The following is an 18,374-nucleotide window of genomic DNA, read 5'->3' as shown; positions in this document are numbered from 1 at the left end:
CTTTGGAGAACTTCCTCTGTCTTTACCTCCCTTGGACCAGCCCGATGGCAGCTGTCTATTGGTCACTAACAAGCACTCAGGCTGGGCTGCAGCCCCGCCTGAGATTGAATCTCAGCCCCTCCGCTGTGGAGCTGTGTGCCCTCCGGCAAGTTGCTTAATGCTCCGTGTCTCCATTTTCCCTTCGGTAAAATGAGGATAATAATAGTGCTTCCTCATAGGTAGGATTAAATGAGACAATAATTGGAAAGGGCTGAGCACAGTGTCTGACACATGTAAGCTCTCAATCAGCGTTAGCTCTTATATTTACACACACGACTGGTCCGAAATTGCCACCCTGGTGGATTCCCTCCCCCTTCTGCTAGTCAGTAAACCAGCGCATTTGCCAGTAAAACATCTTTATTTACTTCCCAGGTATTCACCGTCTTTTTGTCTTCTCAGATTGTTTTCCTCTTGGCATGTCCTGGTTCCAGAGAGAAAAGTCTAGCATAACAACACAAAATACTCCTTTTTTAAGAAAGCTTATTTGTTTTTTTAAGTGAACGCTACACCCAACATGGGGCTCAGACTCAGGACCCTGAGACAAAGAGTTGCATGCTCCTACAACTGACCCAGCCAGGTGCCCCCATAAAACACTCTTCAGGGCAACACACTTTGATCATTTTAAGTAAAAGTAATTCATGTACATGATGGAATACTTCATATAGTGAAGAACATAAACATACTCCAGTCCAAGTTGCTTCTCTTCCTCCCCATGGAGATCCACTGTTAAACAATCTAGTGTAGAGATTTAGAAAAGGTAGACACAAAAAGCTCGTAGGTAGTACCCTTGTTTATTTCTCTCTTCTTGCCCTTCCCAGTCCACAGTTCTTGGGAATCTTTCTACATTACCCGAAAGAGTTCTGCCTCCTTCTTTTAAAATGCTACACAGTATCCCAGTGTATGCTGACCAGTCCCCTGCAGGTGGACATTTAGGATGTTACCCCCACTCCCCATTATGGTTTGGAAGCATGGTTGCCATGAGCTCTCCTGAACAAGTATCTCAATACACCGTTCTGAGCGTAACTCTACCGTAAGTTTCTGGCCACGCAATTTTGAAGCAAGTCCTTCTAGGCATGCTCAGTGCACTTCACCAAGTATTTATTGAGCATTTGCTTTGCATCAGATGTTGTTCCATGGCATCAGGTGTGATATGCAGGATGGAAAACCACAGCAGCTGTGCCTTTGAAGATGCTTATGCTTTTTAGTGATTTATTTTTGCCAGTACTTGTCCAGCAGGTACTGTGTGCTGAGTACTCGTAAGTGGGTTTTATGCACCAACTCACTTCATTACCCACCAATCATAAGAGGTAGGTACCATCGATTCCCCATTTTACAGAAGAGGAGTATGAGACCCAGAAAGGCCAGTTATCACATGGTCAGCCAGGAATAGAGCTGGGATCCAAACCCAGGCGGCCTGGCTCCAGGGTCCATACTCTGCCCCTTAGTCTTAAGAGGCAAATTAAACAATTTCGAGAGAAGTGGTGCATGTTCTGAGAAGGGAACTCTAGGGTTCTCCAGAAACATACAGCAGGGTACTGCATCTAATTTCATATCAGAGTAGACCCCCTTGAGGAAGTGGCAGTTGGCCAGGGGACCTCATCGGTTCAAGTGAGAGACTCGGGGACATTGTTTCAGTTTGGGAATTAGCCCCGGCTTCAAGGCCTGAATCCAGAGAGAGCAAGCAGGACAAACCGAGAGAATGTCAGAAAGTTGGTCCTGGAGAAGGAGGGGCAAGGAACCATCTCCTGCTTCCTTTAGAACCAATGCAATCCAACAAATATTCCTTCAGTGATGGAAATGTTCAGTATTCTCAGCTGTCCAACATGGCAGCCACTAACTGCATGTGGTTATTGTGACTGAAAAACTGAATTTTAAATTGAGTTTAGTTTCAAGTAAGTAGTCACGTGTATCTGGTGTCTGCCATGTTATACAGCACAGTTCTAGAACAAAAGCTTCTTCAGGGAAGGACGAGGACCTATTCCAGAAGACCCTTCCCTTCTTATTCAGCTGATTTCATTTTGTTTATTTTTTGTTCTTGTTATATCTATTTTTTAACATGTATTCACTTTTGAGAGACCAAGATTGAGCAGGGGAGGGGCAGAGAGAGAGGGAGATACAGAATCCGAAGCAGGCTCCAGGTTCTGAGCTCTCAGCCCAGAGCTCGACGTGGGGCTTGAATTCACAAACTATGAGATCATGACTTGAGCCCAAGTCGGATGCTCACCTACTGAGCCACCCAGGCGCCCCTCATTCAGCTGACTTCAGAGAGCTAAGCACATGTTTCAAAGTTAAGCTCCCTTAAAAAAAGGATAATTTTGAATCCTCCCAAAGAGGATGTTACTACAGAGCAGTGGTGATCTTCTTTTGTGGATATATTCAGTGACGTGTGAAATGGCAGACAAGTAGAGTGAAGCACTAAAACCTCAGAGCCTGATAACTGTCAGCACAGTCCTTGATGGCCAGTATTTCTTTGGGACTTGGAGTTGCAGGGTTGTAGGATTTTAAAGCTGGAAATGCAGTAGAGTCATTTTTTCAGAAGATAGAACTGAGATCTAGAGAGAGACCCGTCTAAGACACTAAAGGGCGTTGGGACAAAGCCTGGACAAAGCCTATCCCCCAGGTCATGTCACAGGCAGGACTGGGATGCCAGTATTTCCTATGTCTGCTCCCTGGAAATAGATTCCTCTTTTGTAGACTGTATTGCTAATTTGTTTATTCAGTTGTTTACTCGTTAAAAATAAAATGCTGAACAAAAGCGGATATGATCATTGTCCTCATAGGTCTCAGAGTGCACAAGGCACATTATTTATATAATCAAGGGAAGAAATCTACGGTTGTGAGTGTTCTAGGGTCAATAAAGAAGGCTATAGGTTGGGGAGACTTGATCTCTATGGAGTTGGGAAAAGTTTCGCCTGTAGAAGTAATCATTGAAGTAAGTTCTAAGGGTTGAGCTGGAGTTAGGTTGCTAGATTTAACCAAAAAAAAATATAGAACATCCAGTCTCGCATTGCATCTGGCAACCCTAGTTGGAGTTAGGTTTGGACTATGTTGGTGTCGGTAGTGGTGGTAATGATGACTTGACTGAATCTTGAGAGTTTTATGTGATTAAAAAGCTGGCCTTGGTAGTGCATCAGTTATCATAAGAAGGAGGCAGAAGGTGCAGGTGACAATAGTCCTCCTGGCATGACTCCTAGTTGCTGCCTTGTATGACTGGATAGATGCTGGTACGTCTGCCGAGATAAGAAGCTTTGGAAAAGGCCAGGTTTGGTGATGGGGCTAGGGGCCGCATGATGAAACTTTCCATGTCCCACCAGCTCTAATGCTGAGAATAGCATTTACACCAACAGAGTGGAGGCCCCTCCTGCCTCTATAAGGAACCTAACCATTGTCCCTCACAAAGCACAGAAGTTCTTAGTGGAGCTCGTGAATTGATCTCTGCTTTGCAATTTGAGCCAACTCCTTATTCTGTCATGAGATAGATGCGACATCAAGACAAAGAACACAGGAATAAATGTGTCTCTCCTCTTTGGCTCATCTTCCTAATTGTAGCACCGAAGTAATGTATTTGATATGGTGCTGGAAATAAATCAGCTGCACCATCTCCCTTTGCCTGGCTTTTCTTGCTTGTTATTTTTTCTTGTTGACATTTTCACTCAGCAAGACAGGTTGCTGCCTCAGCGAGCCCTTGGGACTTCTCTAGGAGAGAGTTTACAAGGGATGAACTATTCAGTGGGGTGGTTCCAAACATGCCTGTTTTACAAATGCCTCTGGGTAGAAGAGGCTGATTATACACTTTGAGCCTTGCAGAGGTTCTCCCTCAGCATGGAGGTGCAGTGCCAGAGTGACATTTCAAATTGGAGTTATGGGTTGCATATTTCTGCATGTTAATTAGGAAGAGGGATGTCAGCATTCAGTCATGTGATTGTTTTGCTTCCTAGAAGGTCTACAAAAAAGCAGCTGCCAAGGGTATACTTTTTGGGGACACAGAGATAAAGCAGGGGTGAAGAGAGTTCTTGTTTGTCATTGAGGAGAACGAGACCGTCTGGAGTCCTGTTCTTTGGCAGGCCTTGGAAGCCGTCTGTTAGGATAAGCTCTGTTGGCAGACTCCAGCGTGGAATGTTCTCTGTTGATAATGAAAGTAACCAAAGGGAATCTGTGCTGCAATTGGCTGTTCCTCTGCATGTGGAGATGAAGAGGCTCGTGCCAGGGTGGTTTTGCTGAATTCCCTGCTTAGAGATCCCCAGAGATTCCCAGAGTTGGGAGCATAGACGCTGAGGACAGACAAATGTGTGTGTAAATGCCACTCATCATTTACACACTGTGTGAATCTCATCTTCAACTGAAAATGGGAATATTGATGGCATTTTTTCCCACAGGATTATTAATAAAGATGAGAGTAAGTAAATGTATGGGTGGTGATAAGATAGGTGCACAATAAAGGTAAATTTTGGTTAGTGTTCTTTAAACATACGTTTTGGTAAGAGTCTACCCTCTTCTACACTTTAGGGCTTCTATCAACTCACAACATTGGGTGCAATTTAAGACTGCTAGGGTTCATTACATGCTAACATTGTTCCAGGCACAATGGTGAGTACTTGGTACACGTTACCTAATTTGATCTTCACAAAAAAACCTGTTAGAACTGTTGTTATCTTTCTACCATGAGAACTGAGGCTGGAAAGAGAGAGGTCCCTTACGTTGCTCAGGGTCACAAAGCTATTAGATTACCCTCTCTGGTCTTACAGTCAAAGCCAAATGACAGTGGCAAGAACAAACATCTAATTATAAGACATTGGCTTATCGTTCGGTGCGTGCAAATCCTAGTTTTGTAGGGTGGAGCGGGTAGGAAAGGGAAGAGTAAAAAGAAAGTGATGGGCGTTTTATGAATGATACCATCCCGTGCTGAGCAAGCAAATGGAAGGTGCAGCGGTGGGGATCTGAGGTCACTGAGGTGTATCTGATGGACCAGGAAGAAACTGCCGTGAGTCATGCTATTAAAAACCAGATCCACAACAGAGGTATGGAGGCCCGTCCCGGGCTGGAATTCGAGTGTGCTGTCTCTACTTGTTGATTTACTCACTCTCAAAGAATTCCTGATGACCGTATGTGCCTGGTACTGCATTCGGCCTGGTGATGCATTGGTGCATGAAAGTAGATGTGGTTCCTGCTCTCATGGCACTTTTGGTGTAGAGGTGAGGACACAGAGTGAGGGGCACATGGGGTGGGGGGCTCAGTCAGTGGGGCATCCGACTTCAGCTCAGGTCATGATCTCGCTGCTCATGAGTTCAAGCCCCGCATCGGGCTCTGTGCTGACAGCTTGGAGCCTGGAGCCTGCTTCAGATTCTCTGTCTCCCTCTCTCTCGTTCCTCCTGTCCCACTCACGCTCTGTCTCTCTCACTCTCAAAAACAAATAAACATTAAAAATAGTTTTAAATAATAATAAAAAAAGATTATAGCGGGGACACCTTGGTGCCACAGTCACTTAGGCGTCCAAATCTTGATTTCAGCTCAGATCGTGATCTCGGGGTTCATGAGTTCGAGCCCTGCATTGGGCTCCATGCTGACAGTGCAGAGCCTGCTTCAGATCCTCTGTCCCCCTCTCTCTCTTCACTTCCCTTGCTCGCTCTTTGTCTCTCATAAATAAATACAAATTAAAAAAAAAACATGTATCGATTAATTAAAACATCTGATAATTACAACCAAGGCCATTGGGAAGGACAGGTGCATGGTTCCCTGAGGACACTTAAGGGTAGCTTTGATCTAGTTGGTGGGGTCAGAGATACAGCCTCTGAGGACAAGTGGGTGGTAATGGCATGACCTTGAGGCCAGACAAAAACAGATACGCTGAATGTCTATGGCCTTATGTGCTATTTGTACATCTATGCTTTATACATAAAAGAATAAGGCTTTTTACCTTGCTGTACCCCAAAGAATTAAGCCTGTTTTATCCCCATGGGTGTGATATTGCCCCATGAAAATGTGTACTATAGATTCCCAGCCATTGGTAGTCACTACTATCCCGTTCTGCTTATGTTCAAAAGTGTGTCCTGTAGGAAGAGGACAGACAAGTGTCTTCCTGCCCCCACCCCACCCCCATATGGAATTTTAAACTGGGGGCCAAAAACTTAAATGCTATTTACCCTGGACCAGCCAGTGACTCTAAGGCAAGCATTTCTGCTACTCTTGGCCTCTGCATTCCTCATCTACTGAAGAGGAATGCTATTCTCTGATCTGGTTACCTCTGCTCTCTATGCAAAGGGAGGTTCGGTGTCCCCTGAGTACTTGTTAGAAATTTAGAATCTCGGGCCCCACCCTGATCCATTCAATCAGAAAGAATCTCCACGCAATAGAGCTTCGTTTTTTGCACGGTGTTTAAGGAAACTGATGTACACCATACACAACATTTGTGAAGATCATGTTTTAGTTCCGTTTTTACATCTTATTTCTAGTGTCTACCACAGTGCCTGGCCAAAAACAAACAAACAAAGCAACAGGTTCCCGGTCAGGAAATGAATGAATGAATACTAAATTCGTACAAAGCGAGAGGCGGTATAGACTTGATTCATTCTGGCTTAAAACTCAGGGTTACGGTCCTCTTTAAATATTTTATCCAGCTCTAAAAATTGATTTTCAGTTCCCATGAATTTTTAAATGCATGTCAGAAAATATTTTTCTTTGACGTGGTCATGGCCAAAGAGTGTGTCTGTTAATTAAGGCCAGCAGTGGCTTCCTCTCCTGTCTTCCCTTGCCCTCTCCTCCCTCCCCAGTCACCGTCTCTGTTAAGTTTATTGTAAAGGCAGTTCCGAAAATAGCAGCAGAGACACATGTGTTCCCACTCGGGAGGGAGCCTGGCCACCTCAGGAAGCACATGTTGGTGTTGGCTAACGTGGAGACTGCAGGAGAGTCAGGCTCCTGTCTCCTGGAAACTGTGAAGTCTGCCAAGTAATAACCCAAATTAATTTTTTAATCATTTATAATTCTTGAGATGATTTTTATTTAATACCGTTAAGTGATCCATGTATCCCTCAGCGAGTCTCTTGTGCATACTCTCTGTAAGTTGGTGCTTCTAGCATGGCCAGGTCGGGCCTGATGATGACTGCCATGGCAACTTGATAAGGCAGGGAGTTTGCCAGAAGGGGAAAGTTGTAGGGGAAGTGCCCAGGGACTAGGCAGCTAGATTTGGAGAATGAAGAGGGTGGGTGGAGGCAGTGGAGCTGGTGGTGACTAGCCAGTGGCAAGTGCCCCACCTGCCTTGCCTGTCCTTCTGTGGTAAACGCACATGAATTACGGCATCACCCCACCCACCAGAAGTCCAGGTACTGAAACCACATTCATCCAGGGATCACTAACACCCATCCGAGTTATTAAGGCTGTTTTTTTTTTTTTTAATTTTTATTTATTTCTTTTGAGAGGGAGAGAGGGAGAGAATCCCAAGCAGGCTTCACAGCAGAGCCTGATGCAGGCCTTGAACCCATGAACTGTGAGATCACGAACCCCAGAGTCAGATGCTTAACCGACTGAGCCACCCAAGTGCCCCAAGGCTGTTTTGAAGTTTTAGGTTTTCTTCCTTCCCTCCTGAGTCCAGGCTACTTTGTGCGACCATACCTTCACATGGCATCAGCCTGGATTGGGGCCAAGATATTTGTCCAGCAAGAGCAGGGACACACAAGGGTAGAACAACTTCTCTCCAAAAATCCTTAATGCAACAAGTGTACTCCAGGTGACTTGGCTTTGGTCACGTACTTGTCATCAACATTACCTGGAAGAGATGGAATCCGAGGAACCAGAGTTTATATTTGCCAAGCAGCACTTCTCAGTATATCCAGATTTGAATCAGAAACATTCCATTTTTTGCAGGACCTGGCTGGCTCAGTCAGTTGAGCGTGTGACTCTTTATCTCAGGGTTGTAAGTTCAAGCCCCACGTTGGGTGTAGAAATTTCTTAAAAATGACGAAATCTTTAAAAAAAAGAAAAGAAAAGAAATATTCCATTTTTATATTAGTGACTAATTCAAATTATTTTTTTAATCTATGGGAAAAAACATATCTGTGAAGGAAAGTTGAACCTTATGTAATTAGAAAACCACCAAATATAAGCTTTTCTATAAAATTCGTAGTCAACAAGGAAAATAAATGCTGGAGATACCTGACTAATTACACCATCTCCCATTTATAACCCCTTATAGTTTATAGGGTACCTTCCAGCAAGTTAAATAATTTGACCTTCATGATCATCCTATGAGGTTGCTAGGCCTGGGGGTGTCATTTATGTCTTAGAGAGGAAGTATTAAACTGAGTGTAAAAAACTTGCCAAGGTTGTTTGGTCTCTGGCACATTTTGCCTGAGTAAAGGAATAGTACCCAGTTGTCATGTCCCAAGCACTCCAGATACACTGTCTCATTAACCCTTCCAACATGGTGGAATGAGCTCATTTTTTTAAAAAAAAAAATTTGTTTTTACATTTATTTATTTTTGAGAGACAGAGAAACAGAGCACACGTGGGGAGGGGCAGAGAGAGAAGGAGACAGAATCCAAAGCAGGCTCCAGGCTCCGAACTGTCAGCACAGAGCCCGACACAGGGTTCGAACCCACAAACCATGAGATCATGACCTGAGCCAAAGTCGGATGCCCAACCAACTGAGCCACCCAGGCGCCCCAGGAATGAGCTCATTTTAATGATTAGAAACAAACTATCAACATTTAAGTAGTGTTTGTCAGTGTCAGTGTAGTAGCAGACTTTCATGTGGGTTAAAGACTTTTAATGGACCATCTTATTTTATCCTCGAAACAGGTGCTCTAGATACAAACGAGGTATTTTTAGAACCCTAATTTTACAGAAGGGGACGATGAGGGTTTTTTTTTGGTTTTTGTTTTTGTTTTTTAATGGCTAAACGCCTAGGGTCACAGAGTCAGTTAGTGGTGAAGCAAGGATTTGAAGGCAAAACTCTCTTTACCACTTTGGTGGGCCGCGTGATGGGCCGCATACTTTTCACGCCTATACCTCAGATAAACCTGAATGAGATGACTGACCCGAGACACTTTTGTCTTCTATGACGGTAACTGCATGTGGTTCAGCATAATAATATGTACTTTTTTTGTGTCCAGTATTAATTTTCAGAAACAGGAAACAACTGTGAATAAATGGATTATTTGGGGAGTTTATCGTTGCTTTGAAATCTTCTATTCACTTAATTTAAGAAAGACTCTGCACTTGAAAACTTGGGAAAATCCACACCTATTTGTCAAATTTAGGTAGAACTTTTCTTTTCCCAACATTTATTTTTGTCATTAACTGAAGATGTCTAAGTTTTCATTGATTTTTTTTTTTTTTAATGACAACAGCTTCCTGAATGTTGATTTGGTTTCATGACACTGGAAATGAATGATCATGTTTGTAAAATTATAATTATAAAATTATGAATAAAGGGACCCATCCCTTGGTCACATCTTTGAGTGGAAGAGTCTTATATAGACTTTGGTCTTTAACTTCTAACTCAAACATGAACATGATGCTTGGTGTAATAGTGATCAGAAGGAATTAGAATTAAATTCAGTAGACCTTTGTCTCTATTTTTTGTTCCCTGTGAAGATAATCTTTTAAATCGTGAGCTGTTTTACTTACCTGCCTCATTAATAGTCTTCAGATTGTGAAAAAGTCAGCACTGTGGTCTCCTTTCAACTTCAGCAAAAGGGTGGGAGGTCCTTAGATGTAACCTCTGTAGAAATGCAGAAGAGGCCTTGGTTCATACATGTGCTTCACCCTTGCCCACGTGTTAGTGGTTATATTCAGTTTCTGTACCTTTCACTTGGACACCTGACAAGTTTTTTTGAAGAAATTGATAGTATCATCTTCCGTGAAAGAACTATAATGATTCAGTTGAGTACAAGCCTCCAGAATGTGCTTTTTAGGTTTCTCTCTAGAAGGATACCAGAGAGATGCCCAGTAGTCTCCTGCACCTTTTAACTTGTGTGTTGAGAGTTCCCCGCTGACACCCAGTCTTACACCACTGTCAAAGAAAGTGGGTGTGTATACTCGTAAGTGTCGTGGTTCAAAAAGGATTTTAAAGAAATAATGTTAATAAACAAGAAATTTTAATTATAAAATAAGGTTCAATGGAAGCCACTTCTTGACCATCTGTGTGTGTCTCATGCAGAAGAGCATATTACTGTCTCCTTTTGCTTTTGTGCGTTTGTAGTAAAATGTGTATTTTATGTAATTATGTATGGAAGTTAGGCAGCGGGCTGAGTCCTTGGGAAGAAACAGTGTATACAGGGTTTGTTATTATTTATAAATTCTACATTATGAAGCATGGAATTACAAACATTGCTTAGGATTTATTGAAAGACTCAGTATAATTTATCTTCCTGGCCTTCCTGTAAAAGACGTGAGATGGTGAATGGATTAGTGGCATTCTCATGCTAACGTTTTTTTTATCATGTAGTCACTGCGTATTATTGATTAGAAGCTGCATTTTTCAAACTTCGGCTATTCGTGAATCACCTTTATGATTTTGTCTACATCTGAACATAATATCTATTACTTGTTTGAAATATTCTTTAAAATAACTTATTTTTTACTTAAGTTTTCAAAAGGAATCATTGCCACTACTATTATTTATTCGGTTAATTAATTTTTATTAGATATAGCTATCTTTTTTTTTTTTTTTTGAGTTTATGTATTTTGAGAGAGGGAGAGAGAAAGAATCCAAAGCAGGCTCCACATTGTTAGTGCAGAGCCTGATGTGGGGCTTGAACCCACAAACCGTGAAATCATGACCTGAGCTGAAACTAAGTGTGAGATGCTTAACCAGCTGAGCCACCCAGGCACCCCTATAGCTAGCTGCCTTTTTAAAATTAAAGTCAGTTTTAAAAAGTATTGCTTTTTCGCTTAATTTTAAAAGTCACCTTTATATTACTACCTTAACTTAGGAGCTAGACTTTTTTTTTAGTCCACATTAAAAATATACACACGTATTAAAATTAAAAAATGTAAAAATCCATCCAGATACTGCTCAAAATCACTGAGCGAAACATTGGGGAAAAGTGGCTAAACGCGAAATGGACAGTTACTAAGAGTGGCCATCGTGCCTTCATTGACACAGTTTTCTCTTAGAACTTGGCAAGGGTTCACTCCCACCCCACATGACCCTGAGAGTCAAGTCTGCCATTCAGTTAAAGAGGTGCCACGTGGTATTCACTGTCCTCCTTTTTAAATAATGCCCTGGTTCCCTCTTAAGGAGTCTCCTTATTAAGGGAAAGTGACCTTGACTTGGTAGGCCTGTAAGGGTGCTGGCAATAATGAATTTTTCATTTTCTGTGAGGCTAGGTCTAAATCGGATTCAGCATAACGCTGGCGCATGTATGTAAAAAGGTGACCCACTGAATTTCAAATGCACTGAGGATGAAGTTCTGCTATTCAGTACAGCCGCCTTTGTTTTTAGCCCTAGTAGTAGCTACTTTGCAACTAAACAATGCAGCTTTCCTCCTGGCTTCTGAAATCACCATGTCTAGCTGGGGAGGAACGACTTCTTTCGCAACCTATTCCAGAAATGAAATACAGTTTGTTCTGGCTTTCTATTTAAAAAAAAAAAAAAAAAAAAAAATGTTTTTTTTAATGTGCTGAGAGATTTGGATGTGAAGTCTTGAAAAAAACAAAGTATTCTTTCTAAAACATGCAAATGTGTCTCTCCATCACCTAGGAAACTATTATGGGACACCCAAACCTCCTAGCCAGCCAGTCAGTGGGAAAGTGATCACGACGGATGCCTTGCAAAGCCTTCAGTCTGGCTCCAAGCAGTCGACCCCAAAGCGAACCAAGTCCTACAATGATATGCAAAATGCTGGCATAGTCCACACGGAGAATGAGGAGGAGGATGACGTTCCTGAAATGAACAGTAGCTTTACAGGTAAAGACCAGACGACCTTCCCCCTCGATGGACTCGGGGGAAGAGGCGGTGGGAGGCGTTTGTAGACAGTGATGAGAAGGTGTCTGTTCTCAGGAAGAATTCAGAAGGGCTGACAAAATTCTGTCTCTGACCATGCGAGATTTGGAGAAGAGGTGACTTTTCCTTGGTCTATTTTTCATGCTTCTTTGCAAGACCATTTTAACATCACCCAAATATCTTAAAGGGGCTAGAATGAAATGTCTGTAGAAGGGAATCTAGAATATTCAGCATTATTTCCTTCTCTTCAAAACGATAGGTCTTAAGAATATTTGTATTTTGTTCATTTATTTCTTGGCCTTGACAGTATTCCATAATTACGACTGATTGCTTATAAAGACAAATAAGATAATTTGTTTACCGGTTTAATATTCATTGATGCTGATAGAAGGCTAATAGCAACCTTTTCTCTCATACCTTTGCAAGTACAGATTCCAGTGGAACTCTATAATGTATTCAATTAGCTTATGCCAATTTTTCTGTCCGCCCCCAAATGGAGAAACATGGAAAGATAATAAACACTCGTTTCTGTCTTGCATATGCATTCTATATTATATAACATATATTACTCATTGCGTTGTACATTTATATGTACATTCAAGGCTATGTACCCCCAAGCTTAGATACGTTGTATTTTATGAGGCGATCTTCAAGGACAAGGCCCCTAGGTAAGACTAGACTGGTTGGGTAGCACCCACTTCCTGGGGGCACCATTCACAGAGGCTATGGTGTTTATTTCTTGGGTTAGTGTAGTGACCAAGAATGGATCACAAATGTTTTTCACTTTATGGAGGTTTGACTTTATACAGTAACTCGGGATGGAGCAACTGCACAAGGCGTGAGTCACTCCCGTTTATAATATTGTGACTTTGAAGAACACCTTGTTTCTTCTGTTCTTTCTGTACTTAAAAAGTAATTTCTTCAATACTTTAGAGTATAGCTATGGAGCAGTTATCTATCTGCAGCATATGAGGTGTTTCTCTCTCTTGGTGACCTTTCTTGACATCATCACACTACAGTCCTTACTTGAGTAGACTCCTTCCCAATAATGGGGAAATTAGTTAAACTCCATATTTTCCTTCTCGTGTTTGCAAATCTAATAGAATATTTAAGAAAATGTGTTTGTTCAATACTTTCTACAGCCTATATAGGCCTCTTTGACGTTTTCTTTTTTTTTATTAATTTGTTTTCTTTTTTATTTTTTTTTAATTTACATCCAAATTAGTTAGCATCTAGTGCAACAATGATTTCCCAGGAATAGATTCCTTAGTGCCCCTTACCCATTTAGCCCATCCCCTTTCCACAACCCCTCCAGTAACCCTCTGTTTGTTCTCCATATTTGTGAGTCTCTTCTGCTTTGTCCCCCTCCCTGTTTTTATATTATTTTTGTTTCCCTTCCCTTATGTTCATCTGTCTTGTCTCTTAAAGTTCTCATATGAGTGAAGTCATAGGAATTTTGTCTTTCTGTGACTAATTTCACTTAGCGTAGTACCCTCCAGTTCCATCCATGTAGGTGCAAATGGCAAGATTTCATTCTTTTTGATTGCCGAGTAATACTCCACTGTATATATATACCACATTTTATTTATTGATTCATCCATCGATGGACATTTGGTCTCTTTCCATACTTTGGCTATTGTTGATAGTGCTGCTATAAACATGGGGGTGCGTGTGTCCCTTCGAAACAGCACACCTGTATCCCTTGAATAAATACCTAGTAGTGCCATTGCTGGGTCGTAGGGTAGTTCTATTTTTAGTTTTTTGAGGAACCTCCATACTGTTTTCTAAAGAGTGGCTGTACCCGCTTGCATTCCTATGACTTTTTCTCATTATGCTCAGAAGCCTGAAATTCTTCAAGATGACAATTAAAACAATTTTTGATGGCTTTATTGTCACACCAGTAACCCAATCCTTCCGCAAGAAGCATTAGATAAAGAAGAGACCTAATTTGTTATCCTGGTTTCTTGGTTCTCAGTAGTTGTCTTACAATGAACGTAATTTCTAACTTTCCTCATCTGTAAAATGGTTAAGGTTAAATCATGTCTAAGTTCCCCCTTCTAGCTCTAAGATTTTGAGTCCACAAAAATTTTCATTTTCCAATTAGAATGGATTAGGCCAGGGGCTGACCTACTATTGTTCCAGCTAGGAGAAATTTGCCCCATCTTTTATTACATAGGCATTTATTTAAATCAGTTCCTTTCATTCACGTAGAAATATCTGATTCATATTTAGTAGTCCTTGCTGATATGAAAGCCAGTTTTGGAAAAAAGTTAAAATATTTCTTTTTAAAAGTAGCTAACATTATAATGTCTTGATCTTTCAACAAATAAGGATAGCACATCATGACGTAACCCAAAACATATTTCCGGGCACAGAAAGAAGACCTGGGCAGTGATATGCAGCGAAACACTCCTGCCATGTCTCCCCAGGAGAAATGAGTGTCCTTGTCTCTCCTCTATTTATTAAGTAATTTCTTGGTATAAAGCAAGAACAAAGTAGGAATTGTTGACAGTTGGTTTTAATGCACTTCCTATGTCTAACTACTAGGAACCTTTGTCTCTTAGAAAACATGACTCAGAAATTCTGACTCCATTCAATCTTCGCTTGAAATCCTGGCATCAAAGAAAAACTTTTGGGCCCAGGTCATCATTGCTGTATTCAGTCTGATCATTCATTCCGTGCGCGCACACACACAAAAGCCAAGTGACACTTGAACGTCTTCTGCAGCTTCCTGTCCTAACCCCCAGAAAGCTGGTAGGATGCATAGAGGAGTGATGTTCAGATGTACATGTGATGGGTATCCTCAGTGTGTTGAGTAAATGCCTCCTCACTTACCGAGCTGTGACTGTGACAGCTGACAGCCTGTCATACCCTAACTCATATAAATTCTTTCAAATAATTGACACTGTGTGTATCTCTGTGTCTATGATATGTGTATCAAACTAGCTATGTCAAAGCATTTTGCTCTCTGAACCACTTTAAGTAGCAATCCACCAGCCACTTGGAGCACAGAGTGACAGTAACATAATGAGGTCTTGGCTCTGGGTTGCGAGAGTTGTGATAAAGGAATGAGTGTCATATCCAAATATGGAAACGCTATGGAGCTATTAAAAATATTGACCAGGATATTTTTAATTCACATGCTGTTGTTATTATCTTAGCAGATTTCTGCTCTGTGGCTTTGGAAAGAGGCACACGATGTCTAAATAGCATGCCTAAGTGATATTGGGAATGTCTGCAGGCAAAGGCAGGAAATACATGGTCAGAAGCATCCTGGGGAGGTGGCCACAATCCCTGCCACCGTCTGTGACGGAGGCAGGAGCTGAGCAGTGAACAGTCACCCCAGATACTCCCCACAGTGCTGACTGTTGAACACAAAGCATTCTTCTACAAACTGCGCCCAAACTATGTACCTGAAGGAGCCCTTGAAAATGAACGCTACGCGTGCTTCATGAAGGTAGAGTTATGAGCCAAGCACACACATTTATACAAATAAAAAAATTTTTAAAGCGCATTTGTGTAAGTACTTTGTTTCGTACAGCTTGGAAAATATGTAACAAGCCACCACAACTAAAAAGTAGCTAGGTCATCCATTAACCTCCTCTAGGAGACATCAAGATATTTAATTGTGTTTTGAAGGCTTTTTTTTTCTCCCAACAGCCCCCCTGTTATTGAACATGAGGTTGCAGATGCTTCTTTTCCATTAGTAGGCAATGATAAAACATTGCTTTGGACTGTCAAGAGATAATATTACTCTAAGAGCTAATGTTTCTCCATTGCTATGTGGCAGGCATTTTGCTAAGCTCTTTACCCATATGCTAGAGAGGTCTAATAGCTTGTCCAAGTTCACAAAACCAGTGAGTGTCAAAGCTGTCATTTCAAGCTGACTCCAGAGCCTACATGCTCATCCAGTGTGCTATTTGTGTTTGAATCAGGTTTATTAGTTATGTACCCAGGCAAGGATGCACATAATCTCAAAGTACATAATGCAATATAGGCTCCGGAAGTGTATTTTTGACATGAGTTTATATTCTCAAAGTTACCCTCAAAAGCCCCCAAGTATGTGTATGTGTATGTTAAATGCTTGGAAGCTTCCTATTTACTACGAATGAAAAAGTTATCGATGTTATTTATGGTTTACAAGTCCTTTTCACATGTATCCTATAAACCACCTGGAAATCTTTAGAGATAAGCAACACAGGTATTACCTCCCCCATTTTCCAGATGAGATCACCAAGGAAAAGTGCATGTTCCCTCACTCTAGACAGTGGGAGAACCGGGCTTCCTCGTTGCCCATCCGGTCTGTGTTCCAACAGTCCCTTCTACCTATCCCGTTGGGATCCATTGGCAACCTTTCATAAGAGAGTGACAGCAATGCTCCTAAATGTTCGGTGAATCCATTGAAAGATGTTCTGAAATCAGAGCACATGTCAAGGTCAGAGCCATGATTAGGACTATTAATTTTTAAGTCTGTACTTTTTTCCAGCCTCTCATTTTTGGGCTTTGCATTTTGAGAGAATGCGATTGTTTGAGGTTCTGTTCAACTGGAAAGAAGACACAGAAAGCCAAACACGTCAAGTTGCTCACACTAAACATCTGTAGCTTTGTTTTTGTTCATCAATTAGATGGGAGGAATCCTTTGACAGTATGAAGTCATCATCATGTGCACTTTAAATATCTTACAATTTTGTCACTATACCTCGGTGAAGCTGAAATATTTTTAATAAAAAATATCGATGGCTTTTTGTATGTCAGTCATACGTCAATCAAGCATGTGTTTAAAGAAGACATGTGCAATATACAAAATGAAAAATATTTGGATACTTTACAATAAGGTCTGGTTGCTAGAGGAATTTTAATTTTTCTTTAGGAAATTATAGTTGCTTAGATATTTTGCCAGTGAGCTAACATTCCCTTCCCATAGTCAAGGTTTTGGAACGCTGGTAGGACTTTTCTTTTTACATAAATTACATTGAGAGTTTAACCGAATCCTTTAATGTTTATGTCCGGCCTGTTGCCACTACCCCCTTTTTTTTGTTACATCCAGCTTCTATTAAAATGGGTTGATTAAAATTCTTACATAAAATTATTGAATGTCATCCATTGTCCTAGGACTTCTCTAGCCCTTAAATACCATGTTAAAAGATGATCACTGACTTTGGACATTTACGTTTCTAGTAGCTGGTCCCAGTCCCTGAGGACCCGTCAGGCCCACACTGAGTGCCAGGCCCTTTGGCAGGCATTTTACGGTGTCCTCAGTCCTTCAGTTCTTCTGGCATGTGCATTTTGTTTTCACTTTACAGTTGAGGAATCAGTTGCTCAGGAAGGTAGTCCGTCCGTTCTGAAGTCACACAGCTAGAAATGGGCAAACTCTGTGATCTGGACTGTGGTCTGATGTCACATCCATCCTGAGGGCCCAAGCTGACCTGAAGGCAAAGGTTAATCATAATAACTTTGATGAAGAAACTGAGGATGATAGCAGCTAACAAATACTGTTAGCTGTATCCTACACACTGTACTGACTGCTTTACTAAATTCATGCATTCCTCCCCACAACCCAGTGAGGTTGGTACCATATCCCCATTTTATAGATGAGGAAACCAGGGCTTTCAGAGGTTAAGTGTGTTGCCCAAATTAGCAACAGGTGAGGCCAGGATTCAAAGTTAGGCAGTCTGGCTTCTAAGTCAGAGCTTGTAATCGGTATTTGTTCTCTTCTCTTTCTGTTTTGTTTTTGTTTTTGTTTTTGTTTTTTTTTGCTTGTGCCATATTGCTTTTTTAAAGGAATTGTGATTGAAGTATTGGGAACGTTTTGCATAAAAATACAGATTCCCACCTTCTCTTTAAAAAACAGATCTGGAGGGGCCACCTGGGTAGCTCATCTGACTTCTGCTCTGGTCATGATCTTGTGAGTTCAAGCCCCGTGTCGGGCTCTGTGCTGACAGCTCAGAGCCTGGAGCCTGTTTCAGATTCTATGTCTCCCTCTCTCTCTGCCCCTCCACCACTCATGCTCTGTCTCTGTCTCTGTCTCTCTCTCAAAAATAAATAAACATTAAAAAGAAATCTGGAAATACTGAGTCCACTCTTCCTCAGGATGCTGACATGGCACACAGAATTCCTTGCCCCCATCAGAAAGGCTGCACCCTCTGCAATGCTCCATCTAGACATATTATTTGTGCCTCAGCTGGCACTGCAGACATAGGAGTTTGGACTCTGGCCCGTCGGCAGCAAGACAGAACCCCTCCCAGAAGGTGAAAGTTCTAGTGAGTCTTTTGAGAGCTCTTTATCTCTGTCCTCCAAGTATGATTCTTGTCTCTGAATCTCCATCACTGGGTGGTTTAAAAATGCACATTTTGGAACGATCCCCCAAGTCTATTCTCTATAGTAGGGAGTCAGA

The 18,374-nt window shown here is 41.6% G+C and overlaps 1 protein-coding gene across 20 annotated transcripts in view; it reads left to right on the top strand.

The window, feature by feature from the left end:
* The window catches only part of MAGI1 (membrane associated guanylate kinase, WW and PDZ domain containing 1), a 656,496-nt gene that overhangs the window by 510,255 nt on the left and 127,867 nt on the right, over positions 1-18,374 (top strand). For all 20 annotated transcript variants that reach the window (XM_045493448.1, XM_045493457.1, XM_045493443.1 and 17 more), the window contains exon 4: positions 11,738-11,944. In XM_045493448.1, coding sequence (XP_045349404.1) covers positions 11,738-11,944 — 207 coding nt within the window. The remainder of the gene's footprint in view (positions 1-11,737; positions 11,945-18,374) is intronic.

The sequence above is a fragment of the Leopardus geoffroyi genome, chromosome A2 (assembly GCF_018350155.1).
Source record: "Leopardus geoffroyi isolate Oge1 chromosome A2, O.geoffroyi_Oge1_pat1.0, whole genome shotgun sequence".
Lineage (NCBI taxonomy): Eukaryota > Metazoa > Chordata > Mammalia > Carnivora > Felidae > Leopardus > Leopardus geoffroyi.
This window is presented reverse-complemented; position numbering and strand designations above follow the sequence as displayed.